The sequence below is a fragment of the Buteo buteo genome, chromosome 23 (genome assembly GCF_964188355.1).
Source record: "Buteo buteo chromosome 23, bButBut1.hap1.1, whole genome shotgun sequence".
NCBI lineage: Eukaryota > Metazoa > Chordata > Aves > Accipitriformes > Accipitridae > Buteo > Buteo buteo.
In genome coordinates this window covers 3,549,916-3,564,707 of record NC_134193.1, presented here as the reverse complement: position 1 = coordinate 3,564,707, position 14,792 = coordinate 3,549,916, and the positions used below count along the sequence as shown (strand labels likewise).

Sequence of the window (14,792 nt, the reverse complement as noted above, 5' to 3'; positions counted from 1 at the left end):
TCCGTCCCCAGGGACCTCTCCCTCCTGCACCCCAACTCTGCAAGCTGTACGCTCCACCTGCGATCTGCATCGTGAAAACCAGAGAGGGAGAGAAAAATAACAGCAATTTATAAAAAAAAAAAAAAAAAAAAAATTGGAAAAAACCCAACAACCTTGCTCTGGTCAGAGCCTGGCCCAGGGGTATTTGGGATGCAGCATGGCTGTGTGTCCGGCTGTGCGTGCACAGTGTCCGGCTGTGCACAGAGTCCGTGCACCGCCCTGTGGCTACAGCCAGAAACAGGCACCGCTGCTCCGGCCGCAGCCACAGCCTGGCCTTCAGCCTGGCATGGTGGGGACCTTTGCTGGGGGTGCAGAAGGAGCTGTGGCTGCCCGGGCTCCAGGGGGACAAGCCCTGCAATGGGGGCTTTGCAGCGGACCCATGTCTTCAGTCCCAGGGTGGGGGGTCCAGAGCAGAGACTCTGCAGCATCGGGGCCCCGGTGCTGCTCCCCTGCATCCCACGGGGCTGCCGTCAGGATTCTTTATCCAAGGGAGCATCTTGCCTCCTCGCCCACCCAGCAAACGCCTCTCTCCTTCTCTCCTCTCTTGCCCTTCGTCAGTGCTTTATTTATTCCCATCCCCTGTGCTGCTCTGGCTGGGGCTGGGGTCCCTGGGGAAGGGGTGCCGGCTCCCAGGGTGGGATGGGCTGTGCTGCAGAGGGGGCTGGAAGCAGATGTGCCCGACAAAGATGCGGCTCTTCCTCTCTTTTTTTTTTTTTTTTTTTAAAGACTGTAAATATAGATAGAGCTTTATTTTGTTAATAAGACAATGAGTAACTTAACCTGTATATTTCACATACTTGTTTACAATTGTCCCCCCCACCCCTTGGCACAATAAAAATGACTTTTTGGAGCAGAGATCTGGGTCTGGACTTTACCAGCTTGGGGCTGGGGAGAGCCGCGGGTTGGAGGGGGAGCTCTCACCCCAGGCAGTCAGAGCATAGATGGGGAGTGCTTGTTTCCCCCCCTTCTTCCAGCACAGCCCCCTCCTAAGGCTTTTGCTCCCTGCCGTGTTTTCACGTGTGCTGTTTCTCAGCTCTCCCTCCTCCCCTGTCCATCCGTGGTGGGTCCCGAGCTGCTCCCCTCTCCTTCCCACCTCTCACCTGTGTTTTCTCAAGGTCTCGCCCCACATGGCAGCAGGTTTGGGGTTCAGCCTCCTCCGCCCAGTGCCTGCTGCAGCCAAGCAGTCCAGCCTGCCCTTGCCAGAGCCCAGCAGGGCCTCGGGGCGCTGCTGGGGCACCCGCGATGAAGATGGGGGATCAAGTCTACAGAAGGCTGTTTTAAACCACAGGGCATCGCTCTGGGACAAGGACAAGCCCTGGCAGTTGTTGCTGCCAACGGGGAAGAAGCAGCGAGCGCTGCATGCAAACACCCTCCCGTGCTGCACAGCGGCTGCTCCCCTGCAGCACCCAAAGCGAGGTTGGGGACATGGAGGGACATCGTCAACCCACCCTGCGAGGGGACACCTCCAGCTGCAGGAGAAGGGCTGGATGCACCCCCAGGCTCCAGGGATGCCGTCCCTGCTCCGGCACAAGTCCTGCACCAGTCCCCACAGATCCGCCATCCCCTATTTTCCAGCTACCAGCAGCTTTTATTTTGCACCAAAACGAACACCAGACGCAACAACAGTCCCACTTCTTGCTGGGGCAGGTTCCTGTGCCCTTGCGGAGGGGACAGCCACCTTGTCCCCATACCACTTTGCTGAGCAGCCAAGGTAGGAGCAGAGGGGTCTGATTCCACCTCCCAGCTGATGCACAACCACTGTCACGAGCTGGACAGTGCTCAGCAGGCCAGGATCACCCTCGCAGAGCCTGTGGTGGGGGAGCAGCTGAGTGGTGACAGGGGATGAAGCTGTGTGCGGTTCATGGAGCAGGTCGGCTCCGTTCAACCTCCTGCCGGGGAGTGCCAGCCAAGGACAGAGTCAAGAGAAGAACACAGGGATGGTGCCCACATAAGGGGCATGACCAACCCCCCCCCGGCCCTGGGGGTGATGGGGAAGGCAGAGCTGGAAGCTCCTTGCTCTGGCAGCACAGGATGCTACGAGGGAAGCCACAATGGGAGCAGGGAGCAAACGGGAATCTGGGAGACCACGGCCGTGGGGAAAAGCAGAGCCAGCTGCGGGCTGAGCACAGCCCAGGGGTTGCAGGCACCCAGCGCCTGCCAGCAAAAGCCTCCTGGTCCCAAGCCCATGTGGTTCATGGCTGTTGCTGCCCCTTGCTGCTTTGCACTATCCGAGCCAGAGCGCAGCAGCACCCACCACACGTGGAAAAAAAGGTCCCATGCTCAGAGACAGCCCCAAGCCCAGGATCAATATGGACCCAAAGAAGGTGCTGGTTTGCGGGTGAGACCCCAAGTGGCACCAAACAGGCAGGGCAAGAGGGGACAGAAGGAGCAGTGAAGGCAACGGTCACAGCGTGTGCGTTGGGCAGCTAAAGCAACTGGGCAGCTCTGGGGGGCTCCTGAGCAGATGGGGGGAACCTGTTTCCCCCCTCGGGGACAGCACAGAGGGAACAAACCGGGTGCCAGGTCAAACAGCAGTAGTGCCAGCAAAGCACGGACCTGCCGGGCACCGGGTCCGAGCTGGGGCTCGGCGTTAAGGCGATCGTAAGGCTTCCTTGGGTAGGCAGGGGCCTCTCCGAGGCCCTGGTCCTCTCTAGCATCTCACGGTCCAGTCTCAGGTATGTCCAGGGTCTCCTTTAATCGGTGGCCGGGTCAGAGCTCCTCTCCTCCCCCTTCCCACCATCAGGACCTGCCCTCGCCCCCGGCTGGGGTGGGGAAGGGGCGAGGGGGATGCGAGGGCTGTGGACGCAGCAAGGACAAAATAGCTCGGAGTCTCACAAGGCTGGAGATGCTATTTAGAGATCTGCAGGGCTGTGACCACTGGCTTCATCTTGAAGTACTGTTTAAACCTTAGCTTTGCATATCTGCCGAGGAAGGAGAGAGGGACAGACGTAAGATACTCGTCGCCCCAGCCCTGTGTCCCCTGGCCACAGAGGATCCCTCCGGCACAGAGGGACCATTGGGATCCTCTTGCTCCAGTCATTTAACACTGAACTGAGCTGGGAGCAAATGCCCCCCAAGCCCCGGTGGACTCACCTTAAGAAGTTAAAGTCTATGGTAGAGTATTTATCCTGGATTAGGCCCCAGCATGCCCAGAGGAAATGGGATGCCTGCAACAGAAAAAACAAGGATCAGAAACAAGCACGGAGCATCCCTGCCCACAGGATGAGTCGCTCGCGCCTCTCCTGGCCGGGTCCCAGAAGTCCCGCGGCTGTGACGACAGGACGTGGGGTGACAGCCAGCTGGGGCTAGCCCACACATGTATTTTTATACGCTCCGGAGGCTGGTCCCAGCCCGGGCGAGGGATGCCAGCAGCAAGGATGCTGAACAGCCGCACAACGTGCCTAGGGTACCGGTCTCTGCGTTTGCAGCTGGGATGTCCCTCCTGGCAGCTCCAGCCAGGAAACCAGCCGAAATTTTGCCCTAAGTTTCCAGAAAATGGGCTCTGCCTGCCCATGGCATTTACCAAAGAGGATTTCCTTGTGCTTGGCTGTGCCTGGCCTCTCTGAAGGGACGTCCAAGGCCACAGCTATCAGAGACACGCTGCCCCTTGACACGTGTCGGTGGGCTGGCAGATGGCCAGCCCTATCTTTTGACTTTGCCCAGGGGCTCAGTGTCTCTGAGGTGCAGCCGGGCTCTTTGGGGCAGCCTCCTGCCCCAGGTGCCCCCAAACCCCCAGGCTGGTACCTGCACCCCCATCCTCGCCAGCCGAGCTGCAGCACAAAGCCCCGGCTCACTCGAGAGCAGAGGAAAACCCATCCCACGGGCAGCCCTCGAGAGAGGCTGGCTCCTTCCCATCTCCACCACTCACCAAAGAAAATTTGTTCACTTGCATGTAGAGAGCCTCCAGCTCCTCCTCGGACACGGCCACCCCCATGCCTCCTTCGTTGCCCTGGGTGAGCTGCTTGTACGCCTGCAGGTAGGAGCGCAGCCACTGCAGCTGGGTCTCCTTGCTGGGATAGAGGCGGTAATCCACCTCCTTCACGCCTGCGAGGGGAGCCGGAGTCAGCGATGCCCGAGGGGCAGAAGGGTGAAAGGAAGGGTTTTTCCAGGGCAAAGTGACATGACCACGGAGCTCTCCCCATCCACGACTGGGTGAGCGAAACCCCTGCAGCTCCAGGTGTGCACAAGCCGGGGATCAACCTGCTGATTCAAGGCACCCACCCAGCCCTTGCATGGTTAAGAGCCGGGCTCGTGCAGGCATTGCATCCCAGCAGCCAGGCTGCTCACCGCCGGCAGCACGCTGCCCAACGCCAGCAGAGACCCTCCATCGCACATCCCTCCAACCCTGGACAGCCCAAGGAGGAGCTAACCTATCTCCCACCACGGGACTGGGGATGCAACTGCCCCTACCATCCCCAGGGATGGGGAGACCCTGAGGCAGCCGCTGGAACTGGAGGGACAGACCTTCAGTGCCACAGAGAGGAGCCCGACTCACCCGCAAATTCGTTAAAGTGGTTTCCAATGTCGAAAGCCTGGTAGTTGTAGCCGGTGTACTCGTAGTCTATGAAGCGAACGTGCTCTGCGGAGGCAAAGGCAGGGGCTGTAAGAGGGGCTGGAGATGGAGCTGCCGGCCCCCGGGGAGGTGGGCGAGGGACAGACCCCTCTGTCGGGCGTGCAAAGCTGCTGCCACGAACCTTGTGTCCCGTCGTAGATGATGTTCTTGCAGAGCAGGTCGTTGTGGCAAAGCACGACGGGGGACCCCAGCTGGGAAAGCGTTTCCTTCATCCAGGCCAGCTCATGTTCAAGCATCTCCAGGCTGGGCACATCCTGCTGGAGGCTGGGGAAGGGGACGGGGTGGAATCACTTCTGCTCATGGGGAACCTCCCTCAGGGGCAGAGGGGCAGCATTGCCCCCCGCTTCCCTCCGTGCATTTTATAAAGGAACTCATCAGTGACAAAAAGTGGGGCTAACGAGGCTGGTTTTGGTGGTGAGGCCAGGTTTGGCTTGGACATCCTCCGGTGTGCTGCGTGGTACCCAGGGAGCCCAGCAGACACCATGGTGCAGCCTCAGCCCTTCCCTTCTACCCCTTAACACCCACATCCATCCCCCAAATTCACCCAACCAGCCACCAAGCCCCACAACGCTCACTCCCAAAGCACCTGAATAACCCCCAGGCAATGGGAATTTTTTTTGACTCTGCCAGAGCACATACCCTCTCAGTAACCTCAGAAGTTTCAAGTCCAAGAAGAAAGCCAGTTAATGATTACCTAATTGGCTGCACTGAAGGTGCAGGCTTGGGTAAAGTCTACCTGCAGCAGGGTGAGTGCTGAGAAAAGCCCTGTGTCTTGCCACTGCTGCTCAGGGAACAGGTTAATTATTCGCTTGCGTTTGGGTTCATTCACCTCTACCACCTCTTGGGGCTGCCCGCATCCTTCCCAGACACCCCGGCACTCACCTGGCATGAACCCAGGCTCCCAAAAATGGGATGAACTGGTTTGAAGTGGGAACGGGCTGCTTTAATCTATACTGGGTTTCTAGCATCCCCTCCAACATCAGCTCAACCTTGCTGCTCAGATCCCCACCACAAGAAGGGCTTGAGCTTCAGCTTATTCTAGGGAGGGCTTAAAATGCAGGCTAGATTTGCAAGGATGAGGTGGCGGATTATTACAGCAGGTGGGAGTCTCTGGCTCAGACAAGATCCTGCCTGGGTGCTGTACAGACACAACCCAGAGCTGTCTCTGCTCTAACACCGCTCCCAGGCTGGCAGAAGGAAGGTGATGGGTGCAGGGAGATGCCTCCATCCCACCTGCTCTTGGGTGCTTGGCCATGAGTTTGCTCACGGAGGGATTGTGATCCAGAAGCGGCCACGTGGCTGGATCCAGCCCCGACACCATCCCCAGCTCTGCTCACCAACCCCAGACACCCGAGGAGGCTTTACCTGGGAACTGGGGCTCTTCCCCCCGGTCCCGTACGGGGAAGACTTAGAGACGGGTGGGCAGCGGATGCCCAAGCCAGAGCCTGGCTCTTTGGGATCCCTCTGCCTTTACCTGGGGTTGGATACCTTTGGGCTGAGTTCCGTCTTCACGAGGGTGAGGTATTTGTGCAGCTTCTGCCAGAGGATGGGCTTGGGGAGGCTCCCGTTGGCGTGGATGGCGTGTACCCGGGCCATCTCCTGGGCCACCAGCCTGGAAGGAAAGGCAGATGCGTGGGTGAGAGGTGGCTGTGCAGCAGCATCCCCAAGAGGAGCGCTCCTCAAAACTAGCCTTGAGACATCTTTGAGGGACGTTTCCTGAAAGCTATGTTTAAAAACGCGAGGTCAGCACAGCTGAAACTCCCCTCCACTTCAGCTACAAACCTCTGAAGTATTTCAAGACCTTGTCTGGGTCAAAAGCAGCATTCAGGGCATTTCAGGGCAAGTTCAGATAAAAGCCGTGGTTCTCACAAAATCTCTATTCACCAAAAGCTGATGCTTTAAAAACGTGGTGATAAACCCGGCTGCAGTTCGGCTCATTTATCACCCAGCACCACCCAGGTCTGTGCACATCAGTGAGCACCAGTCTGGATCAAAGGCAGTGAGTGGGAGCACTGGAAACACGGAGCAAACCCCTCATGCCCAGAGCAGCACTGGTTCCCCTGTCCCACGGCTCCTCTCCAGACCCACACATCCAAGGACATGGGGGTCCTGCACACCTGAAGATGTGGGGGTCCCGCACGTGGTCGGGCCCCAGCGCGATGCCCGGCAGGAACTGGTAGCAGAGCCCGTTCTGGAAGGCGCAGTAGAGGTCGGGGGCACAGCCGTGGGCACGCAGCACCTGAAAGTTCCTCAGCTCCGTCTCCCGGTCCACGAAAAGCTCCGTCTTCCTGCCGTAGACACGGACCAGCACCGCGTCCGCCATGCCCTCGTCCGTGTAGCAGGCCACGAGCTTGTTCGTGATGCCATCGGTGAAGAGCTGGAGGGGGAGAAGGGTGGTAGAGCCGATGCCTGTATATCCCTGCCGTGCCAGCTGGGGATGGGGGAAACCCCCTTCCCACCAGCATACTCCAGGGAGAAAGCAACGTGGCAAAGGCAATAACAGGCAACGGGCAAAGAAAGCACGAAGCAGCAGTGCCCACGGCAGCCAGGAAAGCTCCCGCAGCAGACGGCATGAGTTTGCAAGGCCTCGAGTCTCGCACTTGTACTGGGGCTCTGCACAGGGCCACAGGCACGAGGCTTCAGCTGCACAAAGCCGGCGGTTTGGGTGGAAATCCTGCCATTTTTCACCTGGAAGCTCAGGAATAGCTCAGGCCAGATGTGCCGCCAGCACGCTTGGCATCCGAGCGGCCCTGGGAATCGCTCCCAAACAATCAGCATAAATCTTTTGGCACAAAATGAAAAAAAAAAATAAAACAACCCACAAACACCCGGCAAACAACACGGAGCAAACACCACCACCCCGTCTCCTCCTCCCGACCCTCCCCACGGGGCCGGGTCGCTGATAGGCAGGGACGTCTCTGCTGGGGACGTCTCGTGTCATTGCTCTGATGGCTTCTCACAGATGGAAAGAGAGTTTTGTTCTCCCGTCGCCCCGGCTTGGCCGCCTGCCCGTGCACATGCAGGGGCTGCCGCTGCCGCCTGCGCCGGGCTCCTCTCCCGATCCCGCGGCGATTTCAGTCGCCTCCGGCGCACCGAGGGGTTTGGGTCTCCATCGCTCCTCGGGAAATCCCTTCCCCATCGTCCCCCACGCAGGCAGGATGCTCAGCCCCACGCGGCTCCTGCTCGGCACCGAGGCTGAGCGTGCCGGGGTCCCGCTGCTCCCCACGAGAGCGATTTCCTTATCCCCTTTGGGTTCGGGGAGCCGGAGCAGATGTGATGCTGACAGAGCGGGAGGGGGGGCGAGGGCACGTGCTACGGCAGCAGCGGTGCTCGGGGGTGGGACAGCTAATTTTAGACATCCCACTCAGCAACTCACGCTCCTGTATAGGGTGCCTATATATAGGGCTCCCCATGCAGCCTCCCAAGGGAAACTCAAAGCACCAGAATGAGACACCCGAAGTTAGACGGCGCTAACACCCCTCGTTACACAGCTGGCTGGTGTTGGATTCGGGGTGAGCACGGCAAGGAGCGAGCCAGCCACCACGTCCCTGGTGGGCTGCTGCCCCTTGGCTGCAGCTGGGCCAGGCTGAACCTTCTTAAGCAAGCGAGCTGCTCTTTCCAGGGCAGATAAACTGCGTTTCCACCACGGTGCTACCCTCATCTCTCTCCTCTCCTCGTACTGCCAGGCCCCAGAGGCCAGAAATTCAGCAAGCAAAAAGCGTCACGGCACATCCCTGTGGAAGACGGTGCACCCTGGGGCCAGTGCCCTCCATCAGCCACACGCACATCAGCCGCACGTCAAGATGCTCAGCACTGCCTCGCCTGCGAAGTCCTCGCGCTGCTTTGTTTTGCTGCCCGACAGCCTGATCAGCCCTTTCCAGCAGGTTTAAAGGGATTACAGAGCCTTATCCCCCCTGAATTCCAGGCCACTAACTTTGGAGACTCACACGTGGTTCATCAGCAACCTGCACACACGCACGCAGGGGCTTGCCTGCTTTGGAGGCGGCAGCTCCTCCAGCTCCTGAGGAACAAGCACGGTTGCTTGGCAGATGCCCAGTGCTATTCCTTGTAGATCCAAAGTGCAGTCAGCTATCAGCAGGGCCACAGCACTGCTACCAGCCCAAATCCTTCCCTGCTGCGGTTGTGTGACAGCAGGGAGGCGGGGGGGGGGAAAGCGAGTGTGACTCCACACCAGGAGCCTTGCAGCAATTAAATACAAAGCAAGACCCAAGCCCTGTGCAAAGGTGCTGAAGCGAAGCAGCTCCATCCGACATGCCGGTGCTGTTCCTGCCGTGAGACCCCTCGGCACCCCCGAAGCACCGCCGTGTCGGCTGCCACCTCGTGCAGGCACCCCCCCCAGCACCCCTCCCCAGCCCGACAGGCAGCCGGCAGCCCAGGGCAGGACTGCAATAGGGCACCTTGTTGCCAAAGTTGGGCTAAAAAAGTCCAGCCACGCCAAAGTCCTCGCAGGGGTTTGGCTCCACGTCGCTGCTGCTCTTCTAATCGCCGGATGAGGGATGGAGGAGTGCGTGCTTCCCTGACAGCGTGGCTGGCTGACTCACCGATACTGCCTGTGCCTTCTCGGTACGGAGATGCTTCTGCTCAGGGATAGAGCTTAAAGGATGAGGAGCGGGAGTCCTGGAAAGCAGGCACGACCTGGAGCACAGGGGGCTGAAGACCCCAGCAAGAAGAGGGCACGTGGAGGAGGCCACTCTTCCTTCCCGTCTTCCACACCCTGCCCCAAGCACCGGGAGATTTTTCTGCGTCACCGGCACAGCCTGGTACGGCCCCTGCAAGCAGCTGAGCACTGACACCGTGCAACGAGGTGGTGTGAACCGGGCACCGCTCCAGTGCGCGGAGGAAAGCGAACAGGAACGCTAATAGGAACCAGCTGAGGACCAGTGCACTGCTCCAATCCCCTCCCGAACAGCTCTTGCAATAGCAGCTAAGGGAAATGCAACTGGAGGTTTCCCCCCCACAACTCCCAAGGTTTTTTTTTTCTGCCTTTTTTTTTTTTTAATTAAAACCACACGCACGCACACACAAGCTGCTGTTCAACACTGACCCCCTCTGATGCCTGAAGAGAGCCTGGATACCAGAGACCCGGGGTCCTTCTCAAACAACCATTGCCACTGAGGTCTGTGCTCGGTGCTGCACAGAGCCCAAGACATTTCCTGCCCCTACAACTATGTGCTCTGAGGAACTCAAACTCCCAGCTTCCTGCCTATTGCCATCTGCCCTTTCATATGTATGTTCCTGCAGCTTCTTGTATTTAATTACACTTGGCTATTAATACATTTTTAATGACACTCCAGGCACACGGGAAGTGTGTGCCTTCAGAGAACATGCATACACACTTGTATACGTTTAAAGTGCACCCAGCTCTGCCACCTCCACACTCCCGTGCCCATCGCCCGGAGCCCACTGAGGGCACAGACACCACCAGCCTCGCTTTTCCACCCGAGTCCTGGCACCCTCGCTCTCCCACCCGCTGCAGCAAAGCCCTGCCAGCTCCGGACAGCCAAGCCCCATCCCGTGCAAAAGGAACCCAGCGCTGAGTCCCAGCTCCCATCCGAACCTGCGCTCAAGCCCATGCAACCTGGCAAAGGTGCAAGCCAACAAGTAACCCAAGCGAGACTTGTTCCCGGGAGCAGCTACTCCTGCGGGCAGGGGTCTGGCAGCACGGGGTGCAGGCAGGGGTCTGGCAGCACTGGGTGCAGGCAGGGGTCTGGCAGCACCTGCAGGTGGGACTCCACGGGGAACCAGCAGCGCAAGGTGCCACCCCCGGCATCCCCTCAGTCTTCCCCCACCTTGGGGGCTTCGAGGGACCCTGGGGACACACCTGCCTTCACAGTCACCGCTCGGTGACTGCTCGAGGGGTCCCCAAAGTGTCACACCTTTGCGCATCTGACGGGCCCCGGTTACGTTCTGAGAGTGGAGAACCGGGGATGGGGGGACGGGACGTCGTACCCTCCTTGGCAGGTCCTATAGCCCCCCCAGAGCGGGTCCTACGGTCACCCTCACGGGGACCTTATAGCCCCCCAAGAGCGAGCTCTATACCACCCCAGGGCAGGCCCTATAGCCCCCCGGGGCCAGCCCCACAGCCCCCCTCTCGGGAGGACCCTATAGCCCCCCGAGCTGGGCTCCGCACCCCCTTCGGAAGATCCCCGCGGGGGGTCCACGCAGGCTCCCCCCCCTCCCCGCGGTGGGTCGTACCTTGGTTTTCACCCTCGCCGGTTCCCAACCGGGTCTCAGCTCCCGCATGAGCCGCAGCGCTCCGGGCAGCACGTCCCCCTCATCCACCGCAATACCGAGGTGGGGCACGGCGGGGGTCCCGCTCCCGCTCCCGGTCCCACCGCCACCACCGCCGTCCCGTTCCGGTGCCGGACAGTCGGGACAGCGGCCGGGAGGTACGGCCATAACCAATTCCCCGCTCCCGGAGCCTCGGCCCATGTGCCGGGGGCTGCGGCGGGGCCGGCGGCCGCGGGGAGGAGCCGCCCGCCGTTGGGAAGCCATGAGTCACCGGCCCGCCTCCCGCCGCCCGCCTCCCGCGGCAGCGCCCGCCCGCATTGTGAGGTCAGCGGGACCCGCACCCGAACCCGCACCCCCCCGGCACCCACACCGACGCCCCCCCAAGCACCCCCCCCGGCCCTCCCCACCGGCACCCACACCGACGCCCCCCCCGGCACCCACACCTGCACCCCCCCCCCGGCACCCCTCCCGGTACCCGCACCGGCACCCCCACACCGGCACCCCCCCACACCGGCACCCACACCTGCACCCACACCTGCACCCCTCCCGGTACCCGCACCGGCACCCCCCCACACCGGCACCCCCACCTGCACCCGCACCGGCACCCCCCCCGGCACCCACACCTGCACCCCCCCCCGGCACCCCTCCCGGTACCCGCACAGGCACCCCCCCACCGGCACCCCGCCACACCGGCACCCACACCTGCACCCCTCCCGGTACCCGCACCGGCACCCCCCCACACCGGCACCCACACCTGCACCCGCACCGGCACCCCCCCGGCACCCACACCTGCACCCAGGCACCCGCACCGGCACCCGCACCCCCCCCCGGCACCCGCACCGGCACCCCCCACTGGCATCCCCGCCGGTACCCAACCCCGGCACCCGCACCGGCACCCACACCTGCACCCAGGCACCCACATTGGCACCCGCACCGGCACCCCCCACCGGCACCCCCCCCACGGGCACCCACACCTGCGCACCCACTGGCACCCACTCCCGGCACCCCCCCACACCGGCACCCACACCTGCACCCCCACTGGTACCCACCCCTGGCACCCCCACACACCAGCACCCACACCTGCACCGGCACCCACCCCTGGCACCCACACCGGCACCCCCACCAGTACCCGCACCGGCACCCACCCCTGGCACCCACACCTGCACCCCCCTGGGCACCCACACCGGCACCCCCCACCGGCACCCCCCCACCCTGGCACCCACACCTGCACACCCACCGGCACCAGCACCCACCCCTGGCACCCACACCGGCACCCGCACCAGCACCCCCTATGGCACCCACACCCCCCCTCAGCACCGGCACCCACCCCCGGCACCCTCCCCGGTACCCACACCAGCACCCCACACCAGCACCCCCCATGGCACCCACCCCTGGCACCCACACCTGCACCGGCACCTACCGCACCGGCTGCCTGTGCCCCCCACTCCACCCCTGGAGCCCTTCAGCCATGCCTGGGGGGCACAGCTTCCCCCCCCCATCCCTTTGGGTTCTGGGATAAGAAGGATGGGGACGGTGCGCAGGAGATGCGCCCCAGGAGGGATGTGTTTCCTCTGGGGTGGTCTCTCCAGCCCCGCTACCGCTTCACCCACCAAGCGCTGACCCCCATAGGGGATTTACAGGTGGGCTGGGGAGAGGTTTGCTGGTTATAGATGGGGCACAGCCCCCCCCCGCAGCCTGCTGACACCGCTCCAGCCCGGCTTCATTATCGGAGGAAATAACAACTGCACATGGCTGGGAGCGGAGAATGCCCCCTCCAAAGTTTACAGCTGGCTGCGGCTGAAACCAACTAAATGGACCATGGAGACTTGGGGAAAATCATTTAAGGAAGGGGAAAAAAATAAACCAGCCAGTTCCCCGTGTTGCTAAATATAGAGCGAGCTCTGTCAGTTTTAATAGGATGGTCATAATTGCTCCCGTAGCTTTGCCGGGCTGAGTGTGGCCTAATTGCTCGCCCATAACAATCACAAGTGTTAATACGGGGCAGTTGCGGGTTAGCGGTGCCTCGAAGCCAGGACTGCGCTGCAGCCACCAGGAAATTGTCCCGGCGCAGGCGATTAGAGGTGTTAATAGGCTGGCTTAAGGGGCCCAGGAGCAGCACCGCAAGCAGCCCAGGCATTTTTCCCTTCCTGCTGCTTGGAACAACTGTGCTGAATAGGAGCCGAACTGGATCCACAAAAACTGGATCCTATTTTAGGCCAGCCTGACCATTTTCCAGCTGAGGGCTAGAGGCAGAAGCCATCATGGGGGCTTAAGTCACCTGGTGCTTCTTCAAGCTGACATCCACTCGAGTCTTCTCCAGACCGGAGCCTTCGCGGTGTAGAATAGGACAGAGGAGGCTTAGTTACTTCCAAGCGCAGGGGAGAAGCTTGCCAGCATCTCTGTATAGCCAGAAGGTTGCGGAGAGGCCGGACTGTAGCTCCAGCACTGACCTGTGCGGATTCCCCTCTTGCCGAGGGTCTCGGGGCAGCTCTGCCCTCCCTCCCGTGCCCTCCCTGCCTGGGCTGCTGCTGCTTCCCAGCCCCTGGGTTTTCCTGTGCTGCCGAGCAGCTGCCTGGAGCGCCCGGGCGTGCTCAGGAAATACTGGATGAAAGCAAGATACGCTGGCCGCTGGGGCCCCTTCCCTCCACCCCCAGGCCCCGAAGAGCCGTTGCCGCTGCTCTCCTCGCCCTCGCGTTGGAGCTGACGGAGCAGTGCTGCAGAAGGCGATGGAAAGAAACAACACGTTGCTGGGTGCCTTGAATTTCCCATCCCTGGAGACCCAGGGTTGTGCATCCCACCGTTAAGAGGTTTAAACGCTGCAGAGAACCTCCCAGGAGGGATGAACATCCGCGTAGCGACATCCTCTCCGGTGTAAGGCTGCGCTGCTGCTCCATGGGGCAGGGCTGGGGACGAGGTGCTGCGCTGGGAGGGAGGGCTGGGGAGCGGAGGCTGCTGCCTACCTGGCTGGAAAGGTCACACAGCAGCCGCTGTTTTCGGTGCTGGCAGGAACATCACTCTCCCAGACATCCCTGCAGCCCGAGAGGCAGCTCGTGTCAGCCTGCCCTTCGGGCAGCACTGGGAATTCATCAGCAGTCATCGCTGGTGGCAGAAATGAGGATGAGAAGCTTCTGCGAGCGGTTGCGCTCAGATGGTGGCTTGCTCCAGGCTCTGCTCCAGAAGCCCAAGCGTTGTGCTCTGCTTTGCAGGCACGTTTCCCAGGGCTCGGCTGCGGACCACGGCAGTCACAGCACCTGAGCTGGTCGAACTGGAGATGAGAGCGTGTTGCAAACCGCTTGGCATTGGTGAGAGCTTGGATTTGCAGCTGCTCGGCTGTAACTCGAAGCACGGCAGCTCTCCTGCAGAACTGGAAATGTCAGTCTCTGGCTGGGAGCACTGGTCTGCCCCTCCTGCCGGGCCAGCCGGCACAGGGCTAGCAGTTCCAGCACGCTCCCGCTGAGCATCTCCGCACACAGCCAGCACAGAGACAAGCCTCTAGTTGTTAGCTGGAGCCAACGTGGCAATGGAAACGGATCCGGGCACCGGGGCAGCAAGAGCTGCCTTCCTAGTGGGTCAAAGTTAGCCACCCTTAATGAGATCTGCAGGCACCTTCCCCTCCCCAAAGAGCAGCGAAGCAGATGTACAGCCCTGTCCCTCTGTCCCCAGCAGTGTGACCAGTGGTCCTGAGCCCCCCACGGGAAGGCAAGTCGAGGCATGGGTAGCCCACACACCACAATGTTTGAAAAGACCCTGATTTGCCTACACGTAGGTGCTGTGGCACTAAGCTGGGAGGGCGTTTCACTCTTGTGAAACAGGGAAGGACATAAATGGTGGATCCCAGCAGAGGAACACTTGTCCAGTTCTCTTAATAGAAGTGTCCAATCTCTCCCCTCTGCAAGAATAAGCATCCACTCAGTGTCCTGTTGCTCTA

General features: G+C 61.1%; 1 protein-coding gene across 4 annotated transcripts; it reads right to left on the bottom strand.

The window, feature by feature from the left end:
* Positions 1-779: 779 nt before the first annotated feature.
* ETNK2 (ethanolamine kinase 2) lies at positions 780-11,128 on the bottom strand. 4 transcript variants are annotated; one of them, XM_075055246.1, is made up of 8 exons: positions 10,829-11,128; positions 6,730-6,989; positions 6,087-6,224; positions 4,734-4,876; positions 4,535-4,618; positions 3,908-4,083; positions 3,133-3,206; positions 780-2,960 (listed from the first exon to the last, which is right to left on the bottom strand). In XM_075055246.1, exons 1-8 carry the CDS (start codon positions 11,126-11,128, stop codon positions 2,888-2,890), a joined length of 1,248 nt encoding a protein of 415 aa, XP_074911347.1. In that variant the 3' UTR covers positions 780-2,887. The 4 variants fall into 4 exon arrangements, with proteins under 4 accessions (XP_074911347.1, XP_074911349.1, XP_074911348.1 ...); XM_075055248.1 differs by lacking the exon at positions 10,829-11,128 and adding an exon at positions 7,573-7,845; XM_075055247.1 differs by lacking the exon at positions 10,829-11,128 and adding an exon at positions 7,301-7,566.
* Positions 11,129-14,792: the final 3,664 nt, after the last annotated feature.

Excerpts from the sequence above, each read along its gene's own strand:
- ETNK2 (XM_075055246.1), bottom strand. The coding sequence starts at position 11,128 with ATGGCTTCCCAACGGCGGGCGGCTCCTCCCCGCGGCCGCCGGCCCCGC. Across the intron at positions 6,990-10,828 it reads CGGCGAGGGTGAAAACCAAG|CTCTTCACCGATGGCATCAC; the intron begins GTACGACCCACC and ends CTCCCCCTCCAG. Across the intron at positions 4,619-4,733 it reads CATCTACGACGGGACACAAG|AGCACGTTCGCTTCATAGAC; the intron begins GTTCGTGGCAGC and ends TTGCCTCCGCAG.